The sequence below is a fragment of the Haliaeetus leucocephalus genome, unplaced genomic scaffold (assembly GCF_000737465.1).
Source record: "Haliaeetus leucocephalus isolate CR32 unplaced genomic scaffold, Haliaeetus_leucocephalus-4.0 Scaffold206, whole genome shotgun sequence".
NCBI classification, from domain to species: Eukaryota; Metazoa; Chordata; class Aves; order Accipitriformes; family Accipitridae; genus Haliaeetus; species Haliaeetus leucocephalus.
In genome coordinates, this window is record NW_010972642.1 from 6866570 (window position 1) to 6892119 (window position 25550).

Genomic DNA, 25550 nt, shown 5'->3' on the forward strand with positions numbered 1-25550 from the left:
TCAACCTCCAACAACTTGCAGCTCAGGGATTTCCTGAACAGCAGTGGTAGGTCCCGGTGGATTTTCCTTCCATTATTTTTCCTCTTAATTTCCTTTTTGAAGTCATGTAAACTCTTAACATCCAGCATGTTCTGGGGTGGGGAGTCACTCCATAGGTGTACATTTTGTGGAGTATCACCTTTTGCTCTTTTTGAACCTACCACCTGCTGTCTTGATTTAATCCCCCCTAGTTCTTGTGTCAGAAATGGTGAATACTTGTATTCTATGACACTGATATGTTTATAGGCCCCTGTCAGTCACCTCTTCCACAGGATGATGGATCCTAGCTCATTTAGCTTTTCCTCACATGGAAGATGTTCCACACTTTTGAGCATCCTTTTGGCTCTCCTCCATGCCTTTTTCTGACTTTGCAATAGCTTCTGTAAGGGGAAGGGAGGACTGCACTTAGTTTTCAAGACATGAGTGCAATATCGGTTTAGACAATGGTGTAATAATGTAGCCTGTTCTCATTTTCTTTCTGAATTGTTTTGGTGTGCTGGTTATATACTTCTTAGGGCCTAAAATCAATGGAAATATTCATTAAACTTTTAGTCAGACTTGTCCAACTAATCCTCAGGACTTTGGAGTCCTGCCTTAGTGGGATTTCAGTGGTTCACAGGCTGGCCGTAGTCACTAGCAAGCATCACCTGAATACACCTGGCAATTACAGTATCACATGTGACATGGTGTACAAGGAGGTGCTGAGCAGATCAGCAATTTCCTTGCCAGACATTGTAGGTGCACAGCTGTGATCGTGGCCGTGTCACCACAATGACGGGGCTTAGGGCACAGGATTGCAATGTGGGGCACATCCGTAGCGGATGTGCCGTTGTGAAGCTACGCTGTCACAGCCATGCATGGCTGCCTGGGCCACATGATCTCTCAGATGGCTCCGTGGCTAGTGCACCCAGTTTTGGGCTGCAGGCCTGGGGGACATGGCACCTCCATCATGCCCTTCTCCACCATTGCTCAGACATACCAGATATATTTCTGGAATGCTTTGTGGTGGGTCACCCACAGGCTGTGACTTCCCTGCATGCATACTGGTCCTGGAGCTTTTTTTGCAGAGCAGGTGTTGGGATGAAGAGGAGATAAGATGAGAGTTGAGGGGTTTGCTATGTGCTGGTAACAACCAGATCTGAGCCTGCCATTAGCAGTCTGCGTGACCATCACTGCTCAGCAGGGCAGCTGTGGAGCAAGGCAAAATCATCCTCCTTTTTCTGTCTGGGGAAAGCAGGGAGGCATGGATAGACTGCCCTGATGTGCACCAGTCTATCCAGTGAGTCCACCTCAGACCCAGCAAGGCCCTCCCCTAAGCCTGCTACACTAACACAGGATACCTTCTTTCTCTACTTTCTCATCAGGAGCTTTGCCCAGTGCTTCCCACTTCACCCGCACTTGGCCAGGGTAGAGGCTGCCCTTCCTGCTCCTCCAGCCCCTGAGCAGAGTGGCCGTCCCTCTGAGTCACGATGGGCAAGATGGACAACACCTCTGTGGAGCTGAACTCCCCCTCTGAGGTGAAGCAGGCAGCCCTGGAGGAATCAGAGCCCGTCGCCCCGGAGGCTGTGAGCACCAAGAAGAAGAAGAAGGAGATCCCAGACAGGGGTTCCTGGAAGGGGAGATTTGACTTCTTGCTGTCCTGTGTGGGCTATGCCATTGGGCTGGGCAATGTCTGGCGCTTCCCGTATCTCTGCGGCAAGAACGGAGGAGGTGAGAGAAACGCACAGCACCTGCTCTCACCCCTAAGCAGCCTTGTCCCCTGAACGGGCTTCAGTTTGGTGGGGGTCTGGGCAAGCAGCTGGTCCCCTGGCTGAGAGCGCTCCCTCACGATGTGAGTTATTAAGCTGTTGGGAGACTAGTTTCCACAGTCTGTGGCTTTTACTAGCAAGTGCAGGTTGGGAAGAAGCAGCCCAAAGAAATATAACAAGAAGTTTGATTTTTGTCAAGCTTCTGCAGTCCAAATTTTCAGGGCTACAACAAAGGGTGTCTGGGGACCTCATTTATTTACAAGGAGGGCTATGCACGTAGGTACCCAGCTGGTTGCTGGGGCGTTCCCAGGGAAATCAGTTTATATCTGCTAACGGTGGGGTTCTCAGTCTAGTGTACTCTCAAGGGGTAACAGTTTTGCATCTGAGTTTGGGTCACATGTCTGAGGAGTTTTGATCAGAAGCTTTGCATGGGCCATAGCAGGGCCGTGTAGACATATATTCAAGCATGCATACATATGTACATGTCCACAGGCACACGTAAGTGTCATCATCTATGGAAGGAAATTAGCGTTGACTTACTACAGTGCTGTGAGAAAGGTCACAGTTATCATTTCCATCCTAATGTTTGGAAAACAGAGGCCACAAGAGAAGGCAGCAGCTGGCAAAGGACTTGCAGTAACTGTTATGCAGCTGGTAACTGTGCCCTCCTCTGTGGACAGTTAACACCAGCTTTTTTTACTCTTTTTATTATTGCCCCACTATATCCTTTCCTTACCAGTCCTCAGCTGAGACTTTGCCAAACTGTTGCAAGGTTAGAGAAAGGCAAGCAAATGGGGAAACAGTGCTGGGCTAGAAATAAAGAGATCTGGGAGATCAGCTCCCTGCCCAGCTACAGACTTTCTGCATGTCCTGGATCCAGTCAGAAAATACACCCGTGTACCTCAGCTCCCCTCTAAAATGGTGCTATTTCTCCCGCCTTGGTAGGGATATGCTTTTGTGGAGGGGAGTATGGCCTGCTTTGATGTCAGTAGAGCAGAGGATCGCTCTTCTCCTCCCCCATGTCCAGCTCTCCCAGTGTTTGTGCCTGTTACTGGAATAACTTTCACTCCCCCCTGAAGTGCTGCTCACCTCCTGGAACCATTTCTCTGGCTTCCCACACAAGTCCAAACCCCTTCACCTCACCTTTAAGGCTGTGTATATCATTTTAGTATCGCCTGCTAGTCTTCCCATGTTGTTCTTTGCTTCCCTCTTAGCTCTTTACTGTCCAGAGTCCCTGTCCCCAGTGCCACATTCATTCATGCTGCTCTGAGAGTTTCTTCTCATGCATCTTCTCCACACCTTTTTTCTTTTCCTTTTGCCTTGAATTCCCTCTTCAAAACCAGCTTTGCCTCTGGCTCTTATGACTTCTCCTCATATTGCCAGCCCGTTTCTGCTGTCCATGCTGTAGGTGGTGTAGGATGCTCTTGTCCCACCCTGGGAAAGAGGAGAGGGGTCTGGCTCCCTGCAGCTGTCTGTCTATATAGTTCCACAGCATTTAGGGAGATCTTGGCCCTTTCTCTAAAGCACGTGGAGTGAGTCCCAGTGGGGGACTGGACAGTTATCCACTCTGACAAGATGATTTCTAATTCAGTATTTCATTTTGTGCAGAGGCGCGAGTGTGTGGCTGAGCCAGGTGAGGTTTATGGGGATCAGCCAGGTCTACCTAGGGGAGCCTGTGCCACCATCGCCAGAGCTGTGGTGCGGGTCTGCCATTTTCATCTGGCCACACTATGGCACCTGACTGTGCTAGCCCTCCTCATAAGACATTAGCCCCGTGACTAAGTCCCAGCACTGGTTTTTAGCCCGGTCTCTGCCCTGTGATTGCTGTGCCGTCTCAAACACGCCAGATCCATGCTGCCCATGGCTCCGTCTCCTCAAACATAAAGGTGGGGATGACAATATCTATGACCAGATGAGGGGTGTTTTGAAGCTAAAATTAATCCTATTTATAAAGTCAGCCGAGATCCTAGGACGGAGGGTGCTGTGGGGTGTGGAGCGCAGCTACTAACATTAGCAATGGCACACAGGGTGATCTCTGCCCCGGCAGCTGCAGGCACACAGAAGGATCAGCCGGCTGTGAGCAAAAAACACCGGACAGATGAAGTGCAGCAATCGGTGCCTGCCTCCTCTCAAACGCCCTGCCTTGCCTGTCTGTTCCTGCCGTTCATGGCAGCCTGTATCACTTGTTCCTCTCACCCCTACCCAGTCTGGCTGTTCACAGGCACGACTGTTCCCGCAGCCGGCAATAATGAGCAGCAAGTGGAGGCTGCTGATGCCGGAGACAGGCAGGAGAGCTGACGCACAAAAGCGTCACCGGGAGCCGATGCGGAGCAGCGAGGCAGGGTCGCGAGGCATCTGATTTGCAATTGGGTGGGCACCATCTTGGCTCTGTCCCAATGGAGGTGCCTCCGGAGCAGAGCAGACTGTGGGTGGGACTCTAATTTTAGCGTCCTGCATGTGCGCTGCTCAGAGCACGGTCGTGTGGGCTGCTTCCATTACGCACAGGCAAATTGAACTGAATGGAAATATTGTCGTCTCACTTACCGCTGTCACATTGTATCAGCTCATGGCTGATTTCCTCAGCGTTGTAATCGGGCACATAATTAGGGGATATTCAGCCAGGGTACGGCAGCCCAGCGCAAGGCCCATCTGCTGCAGGGAGCAGGCTTTAACCCAAACTGATGCCTGGGCTCCCTGCTGGCTCTGCACACAGCTGAATGTGCCCAGCTATGACTAACGCTCCAGCCTCTACACTGATTTCTAACCTCATGCAGTCCTTCTGATGTCAACAGGATTTTACCGGACTCTAAATTGACTCTAAATGCAGCTCAGTAGGTGCTAAAAATTGTCTGTGAGATCCTGAGCTTGAATAACTTGAGAGAAGAACATTTCTTTAAATAAGCATCATGCATTTCTCATTTACACGTTGAGACTCCAAGCAACGGCATGTAACAGCTTGTAATGCTCAACTTTTGATCCATGGGCAGTGTTCGCCATTTTAAGGATTAATTATTATTCCTTGCTGTACAGCATTAGGAGGTGGAGATGGCAGGCAGGTTTGGGGCTGCACAGTGAGTGCAAGGCACTGTGTGATCCTTCTCTGCCTCCAAGGGCCGGTGCCCTGAGCAGGCAGGGCAGGACCAGCACCATCACCCCTTTGACCCATGGACAGCAGAGACAAGTTTGGACTCTCCCAAGGTCACACACGACCATTTGTAGCAGGCCCAGGAACTGAACCAGACCTTTCAGCAGCCCATCCAGGGCCAGAGATTAAAGACCATCCCTTTCTCTCTGTGCCAAGGATTTAGTCACAGGCATGCAAACTTTGGGTACAAATTTCAGATCTGATTTCCCCTCCGGCTGTAGAGCACCCGGGGTTGTTATCCGTGCCTGCTGGGGGACCTGACCCTCCAGAGTGGCAGTGTCATTGCCAACAGCCCTCCGTTCAAGGCTTCTGTCTGTTTTGTAGATTTTCCCCTATTATGGGGGATTTTTGTCAAGCCAGGATAAATGACCTGGGTTCAAAAGTTTGTCTGCTTTTTTCTCAACAGTCTAATAACATCTTTCACTTACAAACCTTCCAGGCCTGCTGTAGATGAAAAATGCAGGATCATCAGGGCTGTGGCCAAATTGCTTTAGCTGCTTGCACAGAAGCGAGCAAGGCAGTGTGGCTGCTGAGAAGCTCAGTCTCCAAACTCCACAATGAGGCACAACAGTAGCAAGGCAGCATCCGTGTCCTCGGAGCAGACCCTGGCTTCCTGCAGGGCTCCTCAGGGGCTGGACCTTGCAGGCTGCGGCGGCTAGCGAGAGCGCAGGGGAGGATGCTGAGCAGGCAGTGCTCCTCCTGCAGTGATGCTCAAAGCCGTTCGCTCCTCCACGCCAGGCGGCTGCTGAAGCCAAGAGCCTGTGCTTCCACGCCAGCTTGCAATTCAGGCTCATGGTCATTGAGCTGCTGGCCCGGAGCGTGTTTCCTCCCCACCACCCGCTGCCAGCTCCTCTTGCACACTGCCTCCCACGGACCCCCACACCGGGTGCTGGTGCCTGCCTCTCCCAGCTGGGCTCAGCTCCCCACTTGGCAGGCAGGCGTCCCCAGCTGGGTGTCCCCTGAGCCAGCATCCCTGGCTGTGCCTTGCTGCTTCCCTGCCCTTGGAGAGCAGCTGCTGGAGCCTGGCTCTGCCAGGTGCAAGCTGGGCTGCAGCTCTCCAGAATGGCTTTGCTTGCTAGCTCCGTGTTTGCTTTCCCACTAATATCTGGAGAAGAAGACTCAGACTGACAGCTCAGCCCTCTGGGTAGTGCAGAAACCAGTGCCGTCCCGAACACGGCCAGCTGCTTCTGAGCAAACTGAGTGTCCCCTCTCTCTCCCCAGCCAGCGTCTTCTGCAAGGGTTTGTCCTCCTCAGGAATGATGGCATGCTCCAGCACATGCATGAGGAAGCTGGAAAATGAGCTTTATCCCAAGTCCTAGAAGTCAGGATGACCTGAAGATGTACACATGGCAAGGCTCTCCTATTCTGTTTGCTCTTCTAATAATGGGGTACAAGTAATATCTCTAGTGAAGAGCTGCACTGCCTCATTTCTAGTGATAGATGATTTCCATAGGGTCCATAGAGAAGAATAATGGTTTCACTGGGAATTTTAAGGTTAAAAGCTAGAACAAGTGTGGGGAGGTCTATAGGGCTGTTACAAGAGCAAATACAGTCTTAGCCACAGTTTCCTTAAAAGACTGAAATAGGTATAAACAAAGTAAGTAGTGGCCAGTGCCAGATATTCCTGTGCCCTTTTCCCTCAAGGTGAAGAGCTGGGAGCTGCTGCAGGTAAGACAGAAAACATCAACAAGAACAAGTTAACCATGTCAGTGTCCAAGCTTTGGGGTTTCTTGTCAGATTGGGCTTAGCATTGCCTAAATATCTAACAACAAAGTGAGACTGGCATCACATAGCTAGTGATGCCAGTATATATGTATATATGATACATATATATTCATAGTGATAGGAGCAGATAGGGACAAGGCAGTGGTGATCTTAATGGGAGACTCACTGAACACACTAACTCCAGTTGCAAACTGTCACCTCCAAGCAAGTCTGCTCCTCATCATGTGGGTGCTGCAGAACAAGAAACCGCAGCTAAAGGCATTTACTTCTTGGTAAAAGGGGGAGCCGTCTTATAGCATTGCTCCTTCTTTCAGGGGCCTTCCTCATCCCCTATTTCCTGACACTGGTGTTTGCTGGGATTCCTCTCTTCCTGCTGGAAACCGCTCTGGGCCAGTATACCTCTGTCGGCGGACTGGGAGTCTGGAAATTAGCACCCATGTTTAAAGGTAATGTACTGTAAGTTTGTGAAGGTGACGGCACATAACTGCAGACAAAAACCCTTTAATGGTTTGGGAAGCAAATCAGCAAACCCCTGGGGACTGGGATGGGGTGGCAAGTGAGGGGAGTTTTTTTCCCTCTGTCTTTATCAAGCTGTCCTTGACCCTGATGCCCGCAGTCACTAACATCACTGTGCTTTGTTCAAACAGTCTTCTGTGGTGACAAGGCACTTTATGAGCAGCAGGGACTGTGATGGAGGGGCTCTGGTTGCAGAAGACCTGCCCCAAACCTTCCCATGTGGGTTTACTTTAATTGCATGGGAAAGCTGTAGATAGGAGACATGTAGCTGTTGCTGTGTCTGGAGCAGCAGCATTCTAGAAACCAGTGGTGATTTAGAAATGCCTTGGATGTGGGAGAGAGCGATTCTGCTGGGGAAGTGACCAGATCTTGTCTTCATGGAGCTCTGTCCCTAAAGTACCTGTAGCATACTGAAAGGTACCAGTGGAAACGGGTGGGTGAGAGATGCGAGGGAACAAGCCACCCTTGCTGACCAGTTCAGTGTAGCTGTATTGGGTGCTGCGTTGATGAGCTGGTTTGCTTGTTCTGGCTCTGCCGCAAAACCTGTTGTGATGTCCATGAGTGCAGTTGGGCACCAGAGACCTGGATTGATGCTGCTTTCTGCCTTCATTCGCAGGAGTGGGGCTGGCAGCTGTGGTTCTCTCCTTCTGGCTGAACATCTACTACATTGTCATCATTGCCTGGGCTCTCTACTATCTCTTCAACTCTTTCACCACGGTGAGTCACAGACATATCTACAGCATGGCATTGTCTGTGCTATGGGTCCTTACTCCCTGCTTTACGGGGAGGAGTTGTTTATGCCACAAAACATGCTTGTAGTTTGTGCAAAGAGCCTTCGTCAGCACCCTGCTGGACCCTTCCCAAAGAGGTTCATCAGCCCTGGAGGCAGTCGTGTAGTGCTGATGGGTACTGATGCTTGTCCTCTGGAGGGGATGGTCCCATCCCCTCTCTGGCACCTGTTGCCAGTTACATCAGACTTTAAAACCCATCCTGTGTCTCTGTCATGTTTCCAGAGCTGTGTGAATCTAAGACCTGCAGATTTCCACAACTGTTTTTGTCACAACATGTTCTTATTACCCAGGACCTAGTCCTGACCTTAATTAGTCCTCATTTATGCTTCTCTTGACAAATGAAATCCCCGAGGGGGGGGGGGGCGGTTCTACTGAGAAAAATGATTCGGAAAGCATTTAGACATCTGCTTGTGACTGTCCCTTAGCATGTACTTTGGTGTTGTGGTTCCTCTTCCATAGCAGGGTCTTCTACCATACAAGGTCAGAATCACGCCCCACATTAACTTCTTGGTAGCTGAATGATTAATTTCAGCCTAGCAGCTGGGAAGAGCTCCCTTAACTCTCTGACCAACCTGCAGCCTTAAAGACATCAACTCTGTGGTTCAAATGAGATTTTTTTCATTTAGGTATAACCCTGAAATGCTGTTACGAACATTGTACATCCAGTTTCACTTTTTGTTTGATCAAAAATGTCAAGTATCTATCAAGACTTTTGCTAAAATATTCTGTTTGGCATTCCCACCTGTGTTTCTACTATCAATACCCACTGTAGGCTCCTGGGTCCAGAATAAAATTGTCAGTCATGGATGATAGGTGCACCCTTGGGGGATTCCCAAATGAACAAAAGTCTACCCCAAAAGAACACATCCCCATTCTGCCCTGGGCAGGATGCTTCTAGGATGAGGCTTTGGTACAGTCAGGTGTCACACACCCGACTGGTGACAGTGCTCCTCTCTACACAGGCAGCTCCAGGTGTTTGGCTCAAGGCCTTCTCTTTTTCCAGAGATAACTCCAGATTCCCCAAAGGAGCCAAAGTACAAATAAAAGAGCTTGGCTGATGCCTGTCCCCTATTCCTCCTAAATTTGACTAGAAGTATTTTGAACCTGAACAGGAACCCAGCTTGCCTTCTGCAGTTTCTGTCCTCTGAAATTCAGAGGAAATGAAGCACCAACATACCATCCCCCTGCCTGGCCCTCCTTATAAGAGCTGCACAGTGTCTCTGATGTGCAAACTGCTTGGTTGAAGGGCTGCTGCGCTGCTCTGCTTGAGCCATTGCATTTGCTTCAGTGCAATTAGCAAGTCCGCAATGAAATCACTGGGTGGGTGCAAACAGCCTGGGTGTCCTGTCCCCACCTGCCCCTCCCATAGCCCTTCTTCTGCCAAGCCAGCATGCACGTTAGGAGGTATCATCTGCTGCAGTGAACTGATTTAGATGCGGGATGGAGGCAGCACTTAAGGGCAGTGATGCCACAAAGCACTTAAAACAGATAATATTTCTAAAGGGGTCTGTGTTCGTGGATGAATAGGAATGGATACAAACATCTTCTTAAAGCTTTGTTGAGCTGGAGCCTGAGGTCTTTTCTGCAGAGGAAAATGATCCAGAATAGCCGTTCTGCATTTATCTACATGCACTGCACTTGGGAAATGAGATTGCTGCACATGGAGGCATATCTGAGCTGCTCTTGTTGAGCTGCCTCGGCTGTGGCACTACACAGCATGGGTGAGTTGCCCTGTGTGCTCGCACAGCCTCTGACGCTGCGGTTTCATCGCTTGCAGCACCAGAGCTGATTGTATTAAATCTGTAGCGATGTGCTGCCATCACATTGCTACCTACAGTGTAAACATCTCCCAGGAATTCCTTTGTGCTGCTTATAATCAGGGCAGGGGACAGCATGAAATAACTACTACACTTTAAATTTACTCCTGGGCTTATGTTACAGTAGTTTATTCGTGTAGACGAACCATTAGCCCCCATTCTCAATGCCACGTTGCTTTTTTAAGCATTGAAGCTTGGTATAAATGAGAGGTAGGAAACAAATCAGTGTTTATTCTTTGTGCACTAAGTTCCAACCACTTGTTGAGTGAAGCTAGCCAAAAGCTGTAATGATTATAAACACAATATCCCCCAGTAGCTATTTTAATTAGTAGCTATTAATTACCAACAGTTAATTGGAAATGGCTTTCTATCTGGGGAATTGCTAACAATTTATTATTGCTACAGCATTGCCCTAATCACATCGTGATATTGTTTCCTGGAAAATCTGTGTCACAACTTATCATTATTCTGGAAAATTGTTTCATGCTTTTCGATGCAAGGTCCCTACCCATCCAGAGGAGCCTCCCATCCTTTTTACAAAAAAAATGGGGTTTCAGTTTAAAAGAAGCCAAATTTCGCTTCTCGCCGCTGGCCTTGGGAGATGCCACATTAATGATAACCCTGCTGTCCTTATGCTGGTGCAGGACCTGCCATGGCAGAGCTGTGGAAACGCCTGGAACACTGACCGCTGCTTCTCCAACTACTCCCTGGGCGACACCACCAACCTCACCAGCGCCGTCACCGAGTTCTGGGAGTACGTCCACAGCCTGCCTACACCAGGTTTCTCACCCTCACCGCGGCCATCACGCCTGCTCGCCAGGGCTGTGGCCGTGCCCGCTGGCACCTTTCCTCGGACAGCCTTGGCAGGAGGGCGTCAGAGCCGGCCATCGGCCAGGGTGGGCATGGGCATGGAGCGTGCTGTGCAGCTGCAGGTCAGATGGATAGAGAGGACAACGGCCTCTGCGCCTCTCTTCTCTTTCCTTTATCCCATCACAATGAGCCTCAGGTCCCTTTAGGGTTTTTGGGGCTCTCGTGCTTCGGACCTGGCCCTTCGCCCTCCAGCTGCCACCAGCATCTCTGATCTTTCTGCCGCCAAGGGTCGGACTTCCCCTTAACACAACTTCTCCCCCCCCAGGAGGAACATGCACCAGATGTCTGGGGGCCTGGGGGAGCCCGGCACCATCCGCTGGCCCCTGGCCGGCACACTGGCCCTGGCCTGGCTGCTGGTCTACTTCTCCATCTGGAAGGGCGTGGAGTGGACGGGCAAGGTACGGTGCGAGGACCAGGTGTTTCGGTGCTGCCTCTCATTACCACGCTCGGGTCTTGGCTGTCGAAATGTCCTCCGGACTCAATTTTCTTTGAGTGCCTATAACTAAGTTTATGGTGTTTTGAGGCAGAATTGCAGCAGATGCTATTAAATTCCTGACATTTACCTTTCACGGTTGTAAAAATTGTTACCGTGTTTATGGCAATTTTCATTCTAAGCATAGAGAATAGCTCTTCCCTGTAAAGTCATGGGTCTGAGCGCTCAGTCTCTCTGGGTAGAGATTTTCAGAGATTACTTACATTTCCCACCCTGGGACAGCCCTTTGAGAGAGCGAGGCCTCTTCTGGGCTCCCCATTTTGAAAACCATTGTCTCTTAAAATGCTGCTGGTGGAAAAAAACCTCACCACCTCCTTTGAAAATCTTCCTGTTGCCCTTTAGGTATTGGTGGGAGACCTTCAGATCAGAAGCACGTTGTTATTCACTGTGTAGCATTTCAGGCTAGCACAGCAGAAAGGTAATTGGTTAGTTTAGTGAAACAGCGATGCTGAGATACTGAGATGTGTTATTTAGAGCACAGCATGGAGTAGCGGGACATTATTATGAAAGGAATAATCTACAGGAGAGATCAGAAAGAAGCGCTTCAGGTGTAGGTCACCTAAGCTGTTAACTTCTGCAGCGGCTTTCAAACAGGTTTTAGCTACGCAGCCGCAGCAAAGCCCTGGTGATTGCTGGTGCAGGCCTTGTGATGAGGGATGGCATGTACCTGCAAGTCCCTGAAACAGTGCTGAAAAGAAAGCGGCGGAGTCAAGACAACTCACGTTGCTTGATGCATTGGACTAGAGAAACACCAGCTTTTGCTCTGCAAATAAGGTTGTGATGACTTAAAGGGATTACTTTTGTGGACTAAATTTATCCCTGTGCAATTCCCTTGTCTTTGGGCAATTCATCCAGACTTTAGCATGCTACTTTTGTGATTAGTGTGTCCTTGCACGTCATTGGCAGGGAGAAACCTCAAACAGCCAGAAACATTACTAGCATAGGAACAGGAGACAGAAAACACCAGGAAATGCTGCCAAAACCAGTGGTGCGTGGGGACCCCATCCCCTTCGCAGGGGGACATGCTGGATGCAATGCCACCACAGGCAGGAAAGCTGCTGGGCACTGGTGGGCTCATGGCTTCTCTCCCACGATGTCTTTCGCAGGTGGTGTATTTCTCAGCCACCTACCCCTACTTCATGCTTTTCATCCTCTTCTTCCGGGGAGTCACGCTGCCGGGAGCCAAGGAAGGGATCCTCTTCTACCTCACGCCCGACTTCAGAAAGCTCTCTGACTCTGAGGTTTGTAGCCTAGTGAGGAAAGCTCCTACCTCCTGGTTGTCTCCATATTAGTCTTCCCTGGGCACTTCCCTTGAATATTTTAAGTATTAAAAAAAAGCTGGAACTGTTCCCTATTCAAGCAGTCACAACCCTCACAGGCTGAGACAAAGCTGAAGGGCAGGACCTTTGTGGGCGGAAATCTGTGCAGCAGCTCTGTTGTACTCAAGCAGTGTTATCCATAGGGCGGGGGGGGGTCAGAAATTACCCCAATGAAGGAAAATCCCCTCTGGGCTGGAAATGCCTCATTTCACTGACCATACCAGGGCGGGTGATTTGGTCTTGATCTGGTGGTCCCAGAGAAAGGATGATGTGGTGTTGCTGGCATGGGGGTCTCAGAAGCAGCACAAGCACAACAGTACACACAACAGCAGTTTTTGGAAGTGTTTAAATGACAAGTGGTGGCCAGTAACGTTGCCTTGGTCAGTGGAAGCACAGAGGGAGCCCAGGAGGAGTATGGAGGCTTGCAAAGGCAAAGTTTTTCAGGAGACGCAGACTCTGCCTTTTGCAGCAGCAATGATCCTGTGGCTCCAGAGTCACCAGTCACGTGTGAGCAGGGACAACTGGACACCCATCATTTCCCAAGGGGTCCCAATGATCCCTCTCGCAAGACACTCTCTGTAATTGTACTGCCAGCTACATCGGCTCTAATGCTGGAAACAGGGCCTTCAAGACCAGAAGAGTTATTTAAATACTATGCAATTAAGAAGCAAACAGTCTGCCCCCTTTTCTTGTGCTTTCTAGCCTTTAAGACCTTAAGGCACTGGGACCAGCTTTGCAAGCTGTCCTCTGCAGTTGTTTGCACAAGAAACTCCATGTTGGAAAATCAAAGACATGCTAGTGGAAGAGAAATAGAGGGGTTGAGCATGGGACGTGGGTCTCCGAGGGGAGCAACACCCCTCAGGGAGCAGCGGTGATAAAGCAAGCACACACACAAATTCAGATGATGCGCGAGTCCTTTCTGACCTGCACCAGGGGCTGAGGGACGTGGTTCAGAAAATGGGACGCACAACCCTTCCTCCATTCCCATCCATCCCTGGAAGCAGCCTTGAGCCACAGGTTCCGGAGGGCTGGGGATGTACGTCTGGTGCTATGCCAGACGGCGTTCTTGATGCACTTGCCACGTGGGAAGGATGCAGACCCCCTGCTCCTCCTCCCCGGGGACGCATTGCTCTCTAGCAGGGTCCCTCCTGACACCGCAGGCAGGAGAGGCATATACCACATCCCCGACTCGGTGCCCTGTTTTAAAGACCCCTGGCAGCCCTGTTCCCCTGGGGGGAGGCACAGGGTCCCTGCTGACCCCGCATCGCTGTGGGACGCGCAGTGGCTGCAGAAGGCAGCATGCTCTGGTCACATCTGTGCCACACAAAAGCACAGCATCACCAGCCCGCAGGTAAAACGGGGCTGCACCAGCCATCTCAGTTACTCTCCTTACTTTCCACCTGCACCACCATCTCTGAGTTCTACTGTGCCCTGGAGACAGGTGTTCAGAAAGGCACGGAAAAAAGTCTGTTCTTCAGACATGTTCAGCCCGGTTGGCAGTAACACAGCTACAGGTTTCAAGGCGGCTCCTGGGACATTTCCAGCCACCGACCCAAGCATTTCCTTGGAGCTTGGGGTCAGCAGCCAGCGTTGCAGGCACCCGTGGCCCTAGTGACAGGGTACCCTCAGGTCCTGACCACCCCAGTGGGCTGTATGGCCAAGTCCACAGCCCCACGGTCCGCATCCAGCCCCCTCGCTAGCCCTGCACTGAGCTGCTGCAGGAGACGCACCTGCAGCTTGGAGTCCCTCCCGCTGCACTCCTCTCCCGGCTCCTTCTCCGCAGGTCTGGATGGACGCAGCCACACAGATCTTCTTCTCTTACGGCCTGGGTCTGGGGTCCCTGATCGCTCTGGGGAGCTACAACACTTTCCACAACAATGTCTACAGGTCTGTTGGGTTTTTTTTCCAGCCTTCTGCATGGCAGGGAGTGCTCACAGGTGAGGGAGGGGGTCGTGGTGAGTCTGGGGTGCCTTGATCTCCGACGTCGCCTCGCTGGCGATGTGCAGCCTAAGGGGCATGCTGCGATCATCGTAGCGGGGCTCTCCTGCCTGCAGGACACTTAACACATCACCCGCGCTACCTCTCCAAGGCGCAGGAACAGCTCTCGGCAGGGCTTGGTCTTTTGTTTACCTCACCCTTCACCCCTGGCCTCTTGGTAAGGACCTGCAGGTGGTTTCTTTTCTTTCTTTCTCTCTTCCAGAGACTCCATTATTGTCTGCTGTATAAACTCCACCACAAGCATATTTGCCGGATTTGTTATTTTCTCTATTGTTGGCTTCATGTCGCACATCACGAAGAAGTCGATCTCAGAGCTGGCCTCCTCAGGTAAGCAGAAACCCAGGTTCAAAGGCAACAGCAACCTTTGAGAGCAATTTGTCCGTGAGCGTGGGATGCTCACAGGCCTTTCCTGACCAGGACCCAAGTACGCAACCCCTTTTGCACACCCTCCCACCAAGATGGGTCTCAGGCACCTGTGGCTGATATTCATTGTAGTCTGGCTGCAAGGGACATCTCCGCCGGCTTTTAATGTTCACCTTCTTTTAGTGCTGAAATTTTATGTACTTTTGCTGCAGTAAAATATTTAGGCCATTTGCTTTCTGAAACCTTCCTGTGGAGAATAGATACTGTCTATGTTTTCAGCAGACATGATCAAAATTTGGAGTCCCTTTTCCATGAGAAATTTTGAAACTGTAATCTCAGAATAATTTTTAACCAATATGGGATTGTGTCTTTTTGCACAAAGACATATTTTGAAATTGCTGTCTTCCCAGAGAAAGCTTTTATCTCAAGAAACAGCATTTTGTGATGGAAAAAAAAAACCCCATATCAGGAAAGTTATAACCAGTTCTGAATATCAGGGTTTTTTTCTAGCAGAGTGCTCTAGCTCCATTTGGCAGCAGTAATTTGATGACTTTTCTTGCAAAGTGTTTCTCCTGTCATTCCTGCCTCCCCATCCTACCCCTGTGCACCCCACCGGGATGGTGTGTCATGGGTGAAGGCTCGGTTTTTCTAGCTCCTATATTAAATACCTGGAATTCTTGACTGTGATGGTTGTCTCTCTGTTCAGCTGTGCTCCTTAGCTCAGACTTCCCATCAAATGCTTTATAAACATGGGCTCATCCCTCTTTTCATTACCACAGGCCCTGGACTGGCTTTCCTCGCCTACCCGCAGGTTGTCACACAGCTGCCCCTGTCCCCGCTCTGGTCGATCCTCTTCTTCTCCATGCTGATGATGCTGGGTCTGGATAGTCAGGTGAGATGACCCAGGGACAAAGTGGGATAAGATACAAAGATATCTTCGGATTCAATGGTGGTGTCCTCATCTGCACCTTGGGACAGTGCTGAGCAGGGTCTTTTCCTACTCTTCATGGTGAGATGCAGCTGCATGAAACAAAACCTCCCATGTGGTCATCGCCTCTGCACTCTTCCCTAATGTTGGCATATACTGCAAGTGTGGTGGTACCTGACCACTACCCAGTGCACCAGTCCTTGTCTTGCTGCCAATTAAAAATAGGAATAATGACCAGTTTCCAGCAGCCCAGCAGAACCAGTCAGCCTTACAGGGCAATCACCATTTCCCTGGAGGAGGAGAGGATCTCTGGAAAGCTTTTCTCCGCTCAGATCAATTTTTGGCCCTAGTGGAGTGCTGGTGCTGCTACGTGGGCACAGCATGTCCCCATCTTGCTGGGTGACCCTGGCAGCTGAGCTCACAGGCTCTAAATAGAGCTAGCGGGAAACTATCCCTGCCAAAATACTTTGGGGCAAGGGAAAAAGGAAAAAAATTTCTTTCAAGTAATAACTGCTTTGTTCTTGTAAGACATGATTCCCCTAACCCCCAAAATAGGTATGTGAAGTAAGGGAATTCAGTATTAACTGCTTCATTTCGTGCCTGCATGATAATAGTTTGTGGTCATCACAGCTGACTTGGTATTTTGTGAGAAGCTCAGTTTGGATGCTTTGGATTTTCTTACTGTGTCACCTTGACCAAACTACATTTCTTGTGAGGCAAGAAAGTGTCATTACTTTGGCTTACTTTCATAGGTTAGTGTAGAAAGTCTTCATCTTCTCTACTCCCAGGAGCTGGAAGGGGCATCTCTGCACAAGGTGCCAGACCCAGTGCTCTGGCACAGAATCGACAGGTTGCACCAGAAAAGCAGGAATGCAGCGTTTGAATTAGGGCTCTCCTGTGGTGAGAGGGTGGTGGTTTGATGCAGCGTTTTGGGATTGTTGTTGATAACAAAAGTGGCCCTAGGCGGAGCTGAAGCACCCTGGTCTGGTTCGTAGATGAGCAGGGGTAGATCCTGGCAGAAGGAAGGAGCCATGCCTTGGGAAAGGCTGGTGCCTGGGTACCCTGACTGCTTTGCCATCAGTTAAGTCTTACAAGATATTTGTGGGGGAAGCAGCTGAATGTAGCCAAAGGTCTCCACCCTGCCCCCCTCAGAGCCCTCACAAAACAAAACAAAAAAAATCATGGTTTCTGTGTTTTTATAAGCTGTGATAGGTTTTTTTCTGATAATTCAGCAGAAATGTAGCTACCCAGTGAAGCAGTGAATTGCAGCATGCCTCACTTTTGAGTGCATCAAAATCAAAGGCTCCTTCAAAAGCCTGTGCTTGGTCTGTCACATCCTCCCCTGTGCCCGCGTGCTCTTTCCTTGCAGTGCAAACCACAAACATAAAATGGATGCTCTCTTGGATTACAGGTAGCGTTCATAAACCCAAGTCTACTTCATAATCAGACTCAGACCTATTCCTGAAATGTCACACCTGGTTTCCAGGAAAATCTAATCAATCAAATTGGGTTTTCAATTATGGCACACTCCCACAAATACATCATAAAGCTCACGTCTGCATTACCACAGACATTATTTGGCAAATAATTTCAAATAATGACTAAATGTTCCAAAAGAAGATACATTTACAGAAAAAAAATTACTCTCCATGGATTATTCACTCAGCACTGGTAAGTAGTTTGAGACATGACAATAAGCCCTCTAAGCACTGTGTGGAATTTATTTGCTGCATTTGCTTCTGAAATACCACTTGAAATTCTCCAAGTCCCTTCTGACAGCTAGGTTCGGAGGGCAGGCAGTCTGGGGGGGGCTATCATTGCCTGGAGGGGGGGGTGGGAATGAAGCATCAAAAGGAAAACAAGCCTTTTAAAAAGCACAGATAAACACATGTGAAGAAGCTTTCTGTCTGCATGCTGGAGCTCTGATTCAGTCAAACAGACCATTAACAGCATGGCAGCTTATGTGTATAAGACAAATAACACAGGCTGCAACAACAGCTGCAATTGCACATGCATTTTGAAGTGTCCAGTTAAAAAAAAAACAAACCAAAAAAAAACCCGAAAAAGAGACAGTTTTGCCATGTGCTGATTAAATATCATCTGTGGTATTTGCAGATGAGGAGCCGTCATTTTTCATTTGGGTCAGCAGCCCAGTCCATGAGGCACAGCAGGGCCATAGGGCATTTCTTGCACCCTACACCCCCAGGGCCGCTGGGCTGGGGCTGCCCATTGCCACTGGCTGGACACGGGTCTGTAGGCACAGCGGAGGTGCCCAGAAGCCCGACTAGCGAAGGAAGGTAGGGCTGAGATCTGCATTTGTGATGCAGCGACAAGCCCAAACCCTTTAACGATGGTGGGAGTAGGTCGATCCGAGTCCATTAGCTTCGATAGCAAGTCTGCAGATGCAGCACCACTACATCTGCCTCTTTCTGCCAGGGTGCTCATCTCATCTGCAGTTACTTGAATGGATGAATGACCTATATTGATAGACACGCGCCTTCCTTCTGTGCCCCCACTTGCCGCTCGTGTGCCTTAATGTTCGCTCTGCCTCTGATCCATCCGGACTTTAGCTCTCTTGCGTCTAGACCCTCTTGCATAATATGCTAATGCTTTCTTTTAACCTACCAGTTTCCAGGTCAGGCGTTTTCTCCCCAGGGGAGCTAGCAAGCCTTGTGACTGCAAGCCTGTGTCTGTCCCATGTGAGGCTGCCTCTCACAGGTTATTCGTGAGGATTTCCAGCTGACAGCGGTGAGACCCGCTCTTGTGGCTCTGTGCTGCACATCTGGCAGCTGTGGTCGGACCCCCCCCCATGGGCCCGTGGGTCCCGGTCAGGGTGCTCTGCATGGACAAGGAGGGAATAGCAAGCCCCTGACACTTGGAGAGTGTGGGACAGAGATTTTCCTTTAGATCAACGTGCCACCTATATTGACTCCCAAGCCCAGATTATCAGACCCAGCAGCTTGTGTAATGATTAAACCTCTGAAGGGGAAAAAAAGCAAAAGAGGAAAGTGAAGGGAAAGAAAATCTTTAGGAGAGAAACAATATCATGGGGTGAGGCACGAGGAAGAACAGAATATGTACTAAAAATTGTAGCTGGAGACACTGAGAAAAATGAAATTTTTTGGAAAGCAGACTGAAGCGTGTGGTTGTTGCGGGGGCGGGGGGAGGTATGTGTGTGCTTGTCTACCCACAGGCACAAGTGTGCACACAGGGCAAGGGTGAGACCAGAAGGCATCACAATGACCAGATCCTCATCGCTCCTCAAAGCAGCATGCTTTCACTCAGGTGCCTGCTTATCTCATGCGAGCATCTAAGGTTGGGTATGCAGGCTGGCAAATGTGGACCCCAGGCCAGCCAGGGAGCCACAGTCCCCAGGGTTGGAAAGCTGAGCCTCCTCCAGGCTGCATCACCTCTGAAGCCTGAGGCTGGCATGAGGCAGTTTTCAGTAAATGCTATGAAGGCCATTGCCTGTTTTATGGCTAGAAAAAGCAGCATACCACCATTTGGTTCCCCACCTCATCCATTACACACCAGCTTAATTTTTATAGGAGGCAAAGAGATTTCAACTCGCTTCGTAGCCCTGTTCCCCACCACCCGTCTCCCTGTCTTTCCCTCTGTGCTTTCCCTGACTTTGATCCCTCTTCCTGCACCAAAGGGCTGTCGGTTTTACTCCGTCCCGTTATCCGAGGTATCTTGTTCTTTGCTTCTTCTCCAATGGACAACCCTCACATCCACCCTCTGCCCCTGACCACCCTCCAAACCCTTTTCCCTCTCTGCCTTGCGTGGTGCCAGACCGCCTGGCCCTGCCCATGGCTCCAGCAGTGCTTGGCCACGCATCCACGTGGAAGGAATAGCTCTCGACAGTGTTTTTTTTGTCACGCCGGCTCTTCACACTGTGGTGCCAGCTCAGTCCTGACTCTTCCAGACAAAGAGCCGGGTGGTATGGGGTGAAGAGCTTGCTGTCAATGAGTATAAAGGCAACTTAACCCATGCCCGAACGGCACAAGATGCTTTAATAGCACTTGTGTCCAACATAAAAGGCTTATCTCATTAAAAATTTGAGTTGAAGCAGTTGAGCTTTGATGCTCTGGGAATATCGACTTTCCACACTGCACCGTGCTGATATAAAACCCTGGGCAGAAACATCGCCCTTTGCCTCGCTCTGTGCCCAGGTGGAAGCCAGCCCCAGCAGCCCGCGGTGTGCAAGCTCTTCCACCGTCCCTGCCCAGCTGTAGGCACAGCTCAGACTCCTCACTTTTCTTCCATACAACTCTCCAGCCCTCTGCTGCTCTTTTTAGTCTGTGTACCTCTACCTCCACCTCTACTCTAGGGTTTTTTCCTTCTTGTCTCCCTATTCAAAGCTGAATCTAAAAATGCCAGCACTTTCTAGAGTGCTGTCCCAGGGACAGGGGGGTCCCTGACATCCAAGAGCAATGAAACCTCTTTCATTTTCATTGCCCTGGCTTGTACATTTACTGAGGGCGACCAGGGAAGCTAGGAGCTTGCTGCTTTCATAAACTTCCCAGGATTTTTGCTAGAGGCATGATGCGCTCTCTGTCAGCTGTATGTTACCAGTGGTTTCTGGGAGTGAGATATAAAAGTGAATCTCACAATTTATCAAGAAATAGGAGGGAAGGATGCACTTCACGTGTATACAGTCAAACTGTCCTCATGCCATAGGGCAGAACTAGTAGGAAAACTGATTTGAAGGTAACACTCACAGGGACTTCTTTACACGTTATGGTGCAGACACCATTAATATACTGTGCCTGGTATAACGCTACACAAGCCATTTAGGTGTTTTCAGCTCTAAAAAGACCACATGCTGTGAGGATGGGCTTTTAATGTGCTACATGCATTTAATATAGCGTGCTTGAAAAAATGAAATAAAGTCAAGGACTGCGTAGTCAGAGATGTTGTTATTATGTACATGCATGTGAGACTGGGCAGTGGGTAATGCAGCTCCTTAATGAGTGTTTTAGATCATTGAACAGCACAAGTGCTGTTGCAATAGGCTGAGAAGAGAACACACGGAAAAAGAAGAGCAAGCAAGGTCCTGCACGTGTCCCAGCAGCAGACAGACGCATTGCTGTGACAGAGAGTCTCACAGCGTGGGGGAGCAGGGCAGTGGTGGGAACTTCTGGAGAGTTTGGGTGAAGAAAGAGGAGGCTTTCCACGGGAGGCAGAAAGCAGAGATTTATCTCAGCTAATTTCAGGTATTTAAACCTGGTGCTTTTAGCTCCTTCTGTATTCAGTGGAGGGAGAGAGGCATTTTCAGAAGCTGGGCTGGACCAACTTTGTGTAAAGGTGCCTCCTTTTCTAGTGTCTGCAGAAAGCATTTAAAGCTATGAGGCTCTCAACGTTGGAGTTAAATGTAGGAGGTGATGATGTCATGCTAAGATACTTATATGTCTTTGGTGTATACATTTTCCTGTAGTTCTGCACTGTGGAAGGGTTCATTACAGCCCTGATGGATGAGTATCCTCATCTCCTGAGAGCCAGGAAGAAGGTCTTCATCGCAGTAGTCTGTTTCATCTCTTATCTCATTGGATTCTCCAATATCACCCAGGTATAGAGAGCCGTGCTTGTACCTCCACTCATGGCACCTTTCTGGTTACTTTGGCATAGCACACCAGCACTGAAAGCTTTAAAAGTAATAGCATCCCTAGGAGCCATCCTAATGATGGATAAATGGGCTTGCTCACCACTGCTACATCTCAAGTGACTTAGGATGCCTCCATAATTTTTACCACTACCCTGTTGTCAGTCTGGCTTGTTATTTTGCTATTTGCAATAAGGGCTCAAGCCAACAGAGGCCAAGCTGAGGGAATGCTTGGTGCAAAGGGTTAAGATAACATTGGGCCCCTGAATTTCTGGGGCTGAAGCCAAGGTTCACGTGTGTCGAGGTTAGGGCTGAGTGGTCTGGAGACCATTTGTGGAGCACTGTAGGTTCATGAGGAGGCAAGCAGCAAAACTCCTGGGAGGGGCAGAGCAGACTAAATTAAGTCACTCCATCTAAAACAGGGAAAAGTAAGAAATCCTAGTGAATCTCTGCTTTTCTCCTCACCCTTGGCCATGCCTGAGCAGGCTGGCTAATTGTCTGCAAGAGTACATCAGTTTTGCTGCTGGGAACCAGACTCCAGTGGAAACATTGCAATGCTGGCTTTACGTCCAAGGAAATTAACATTAAAGCCAATAGATACAGATAGTAGTGATCCAAGCAGCTGGCTGATATTGTTGACCATAATCTATAACTAAACTCCTTGGCCCTGGTTTTGTCTCCTCAGGGTGGGATTTATGTCTTCAAGCTGTTTGATTACTACTCAGCCAGTGGCATGTGTCTTCTCTTTCTTGTGTTCTTTGAGACCATCTCAATTTCTTGGTGTTACGGTAAGCACAAAAGACCTTGTTCGTTTGTTTTCTCCATGGGCACAGTGAGTTATTTCAGAAGCCTCCCACAGTGAAGCCAATGAAAACTTTGCAACTGAAAATAGCTTAAGCTGATAACTCCAGAAAATCGGGAGCAGAAAGCTGTCATCTCACTCCTCCAGGCCACCACAAAGACCTCTGCACAAACTGGCAGATGCCTCGGGTCCTGCCCTCTGGTCCTTCAAGAGGACACCAGAAACATGGAAGCTGCTAGCACAAATTTGCTTTTGTGTCCCCGTACCCCATCCCCTCCAGCTAATGCTTCTCATGTCACAGCATTGTTACCTTCTTGCTGTGACTGGCCTGTCCTGTGTCACAAGAAGAGATGATGACCATGGTGCTGAGATGGGATGTTTTTTTCAACGCTCATTTCTCCTTGTAGGTGTGAACAGGTTTTACAGGAACATCGAAGAAATGATTGGCTACAAACCTTGCATCTGGTGGAAGATCTGCTGGGCCTTCTTCACTCCTCTTGTCTGCCTGGTAAGACCTGGGGCATCCTATCTGCAGGAGTGGATCCAGAAGGGCCTCTTAGTTTGGATGGGCTGTAGGGGAAACACTATGTTCTCAATCCAGTATAGGTCTGGTGTAAGGTGGGCCTATGCAGACTTGAGATGGGTGAAGTAATACAGGAGCATCTTTCACTCTGCCCGCTGGGAATGACTCGTAAGAAAAGCTCTAGATGATTGTTTTAATCTAAATGAGGCCTTCAGTTCTTCATTCTTCTTTCTGAGATGCCAAAGATAAGCAAATAATTTACTCTTTTAAAGAGCTATTATTGGTTCTGTGGAAGGCTCTCAGCTAGTCCAGCTCCAGCCTCAGCCCCTGATAGGCTTGTCAGAGCAAAAGCCATCAGCAAATGCAGTATAACTAACTGTGGCACAATTTTGCCTTTGCTGGTTCCTGTGCTTCCAGCAGGAGTAGTACAGGGAATGGTGTGAGAAGACCAATGACATGAAGATACAGGCTCCTGAGGCCAGCTCTGAGAATGCTGTTAACTTGCTTGGGAGCTGGTATGGGGGCACTGCTTGTCTGAGTCGTGCAGTGAAGAAGGAAATCAGCAGTATTCCAGTTCCAGCTTTTTACATAGGATAATAAGAAATAATGTAAAATTACCATCTCGTGGGCTGAGAGCGTCTGGACTAGTTTAAGGAGCTGTTGGGTTGCTATAAGACTGTTGGGAGCTAAGAGGGTAGTGAAGGAAAGAATGGAAGGATGGACCCTGATTTTGCTCACCTTCACCTGCAATGGCTGGTGCTCTTTTCCCAGGGTGTGTTCTTCTTCAGCGTGGTGGAAATGACCCCTCTGACACTGGGAAAATACGTTTATCCCGCATGGGGACAAGGCATTGGTTGGCTTATGGCTCTGTCCTCCATGGTACTGATTCCAGGATACATGCTGTACTGTTTCTTCACCTCAACGGGGAGTCTCCGGCAGGTACGAACAGCTTCACCACTCCTGCTCTCTGCTTAGAGTAAGCCTCCACTGAACTAAGCCTAAGAAGAACCAAGCAGACTGCTCCGACAAAGCTGTCAGCTGCAACTACAGATACAGGTTCAACCCTTTGCTTAGGCTCAATCCTGTTTCCACTAAGGATGGTGAAAGCATGTCCTGGCACCCAGGGGCAGCTCATGAGCACGTCTCCACCCATCCCCTCAGCACCTCGTGCAAACCAGCAGTGCCAGTCAGCAGCGTGACTGACTGGTGTGCACCCTCTCTGTCCTGCTCTCCCTCTAACAGCACCCACACACATCAGGAGACCCAGACCTCCTCCCCACTGGTCCTAGATCCAGGAGTGAGCAGCAGATGGCAGCAGGAAGAAAGTCAGTTTCTCTCTGTGTGCGTGCGTGTGTGTTGGTATCAGAGAGACAGAGAGAATTTTTGGCCTCTTATATGCACAGATCCTGGATTAGCTTGTAATAGAGCTGGCGCTGGAGGGAAATTAGATGCCAACGCTAAATAAAGTGGTTTTGACAGACAGGAAAGATTACAAGTCATTTTGATCCTCCTGAGCATGAATGTGAGGGGAAAAAAAAGACCATGAATGGCAGAAGCAGCTCAGTGAATGTTTCAGGGACTTCACCCAGCAACAGCCACTTCAGCGGTATTGGAGAGTAGGAGCTTATTTCCCTTTGCTGGAAAGAGCTTCTTCCTGACTTACTGATGTCTATTCAGGCCAGGCTCAATCCTCCTCTGCTGTCTCTTCTGCAGCTTACAGCATTAGTCCCTCCCTGACAGACAAAAGTGATTCATTCTTCTTCATCACTCCTGATGCTCAGTCCACACGCCTCCAGTAATGACTTGCCCCTCCGTATTTGCCTGGGTTCTTGCTTCACTTTGCTTGGCTCTGTAATTTTAATTTGATCAACTCAGGGTGACAGGAATTGCTGCTGCTGGTGCAAAGGTTTGTGCAGGTGGACTGGTCTGATCTGCATCAGTGGCACAGGCGGTAACCTTGTCAGCCTGCTGTAGCTAACTAATAACGCTTTATAATCAGCCCTAGTTGAAAAATTATGGAAACTGGGAAAATGGGTCTTCTCTGATGCCTGTGACTGCAGCTCTCTCTTGTTCCTACTTGCAGCTGGTATTGCCTGGTAACAGTTTGCCTGTGTTATAAGGGTGATCCCTGTATTTCAGATAAAAGGAGGAGCTGCTGTGCTGTGTGCAGCACCAAAGCAAAGGTGACTTGCAGAGGCTTTCAGTGGATTGCTGAATGGTGCTGGAGGAGTAACTCCTGCTGCATGCCCCGTCCCCTCACCCTGTAACTAGGGCCACCTCTGAGGCTTGGGGCGAGGGGTCCCAACCCTCAGCCGCTGCCATGTGCCGGCTGTCCCACCACTGCTGCCCCGGCTGACACGCTCTCTCCCTTCATTCCCCGGCAGCGTTTGCAGCAGATGACACAGCCCAAGCCAGAGGTGCACACTCAGAACAACGGCCTCCAGCCGAAGATGTCCTTGAACGGGAGGGTCTCGGATGCCACCGTCTAGGAGGAGAGCCCAGACCTCCTCGCCCTGCCCCGTAGCTGCTCGCACTATGTTGTCCCTTCAGCTGTCCCTGGCTCCACGGTGGCTTTCGCTTGTCGAAGAGAGGACCTGGCAGAGGAACCCTCTCGCATCTCCTCCTCCTGGCCCAGCCTACCAAGGCCCTGCACGAGCTGCTACCAGGGCGTTGTGCGGTGACCGTCTTCATCCTGCAACACCCTGGTCCAGGCTCTCGGGGAGGAGCAGCCGGTGCCCAGGTCTTCCTCCTCCTGGCAAGAGGTGGTGTTTCTAGAGAGCTTAGACTGATCGCTGATCAATTGTTCTTCTTGCCTTTCCATGTGAACCTCCGCAGAGCATCCCATAGCACACAGCTGTGCTGTCACCCCAG

The 25550-nt window shown here is 49.7% G+C and overlaps 1 protein-coding gene across 1 annotated transcript; it reads left to right on the forward strand.

Moving 5' to 3' along the window:
- Window positions 1–1508: 1508 nt before the first annotated feature.
- Window positions 1509–25168, forward strand: LOC104831026 (sodium- and chloride-dependent GABA transporter 1-like). The gene is made up of 14 exons (XM_010566342.1): window positions 1509–1749; window positions 6972–7103; window positions 7790–7890; window positions 10426–10535; window positions 10917–11049; window positions 12251–12385; window positions 14247–14350; window positions 14664–14788; window positions 15604–15716; window positions 21190–21321; window positions 22040–22142; window positions 22564–22664; window positions 23451–23618; window positions 25064–25168. Exons 1-14 carry the CDS (start codon window positions 1509–1511, stop codon window positions 25166–25168), a joined length of 1803 nt encoding a protein of 600 aa, XP_010564644.1.
- The last annotated feature ends 382 nt before the right edge of the window (window positions 25169–25550 follow it).

Bases quoted from the DNA above. Each gene is read 5' to 3' on its own strand.
- LOC104831026 (XM_010566342.1), top strand. From the start codon at position 1,509: ATGGGCAAGATGGACAACACCTCTGTGGAGCTGAACTCCCCCTCTGAG. The intron at 21,322-22,039 runs GTATAGAGAGCC...TTGTCTCCTCAG, and splicing joins GATTCTCCAATATCACCCAG to GGTGGGATTTATGTCTTCAA. The intron at 22,665-23,450 runs GTAAGACCTGGG...CTCTTTTCCCAG, and splicing joins TCACTCCTCTTGTCTGCCTG to GGTGTGTTCTTCTTCAGCGT.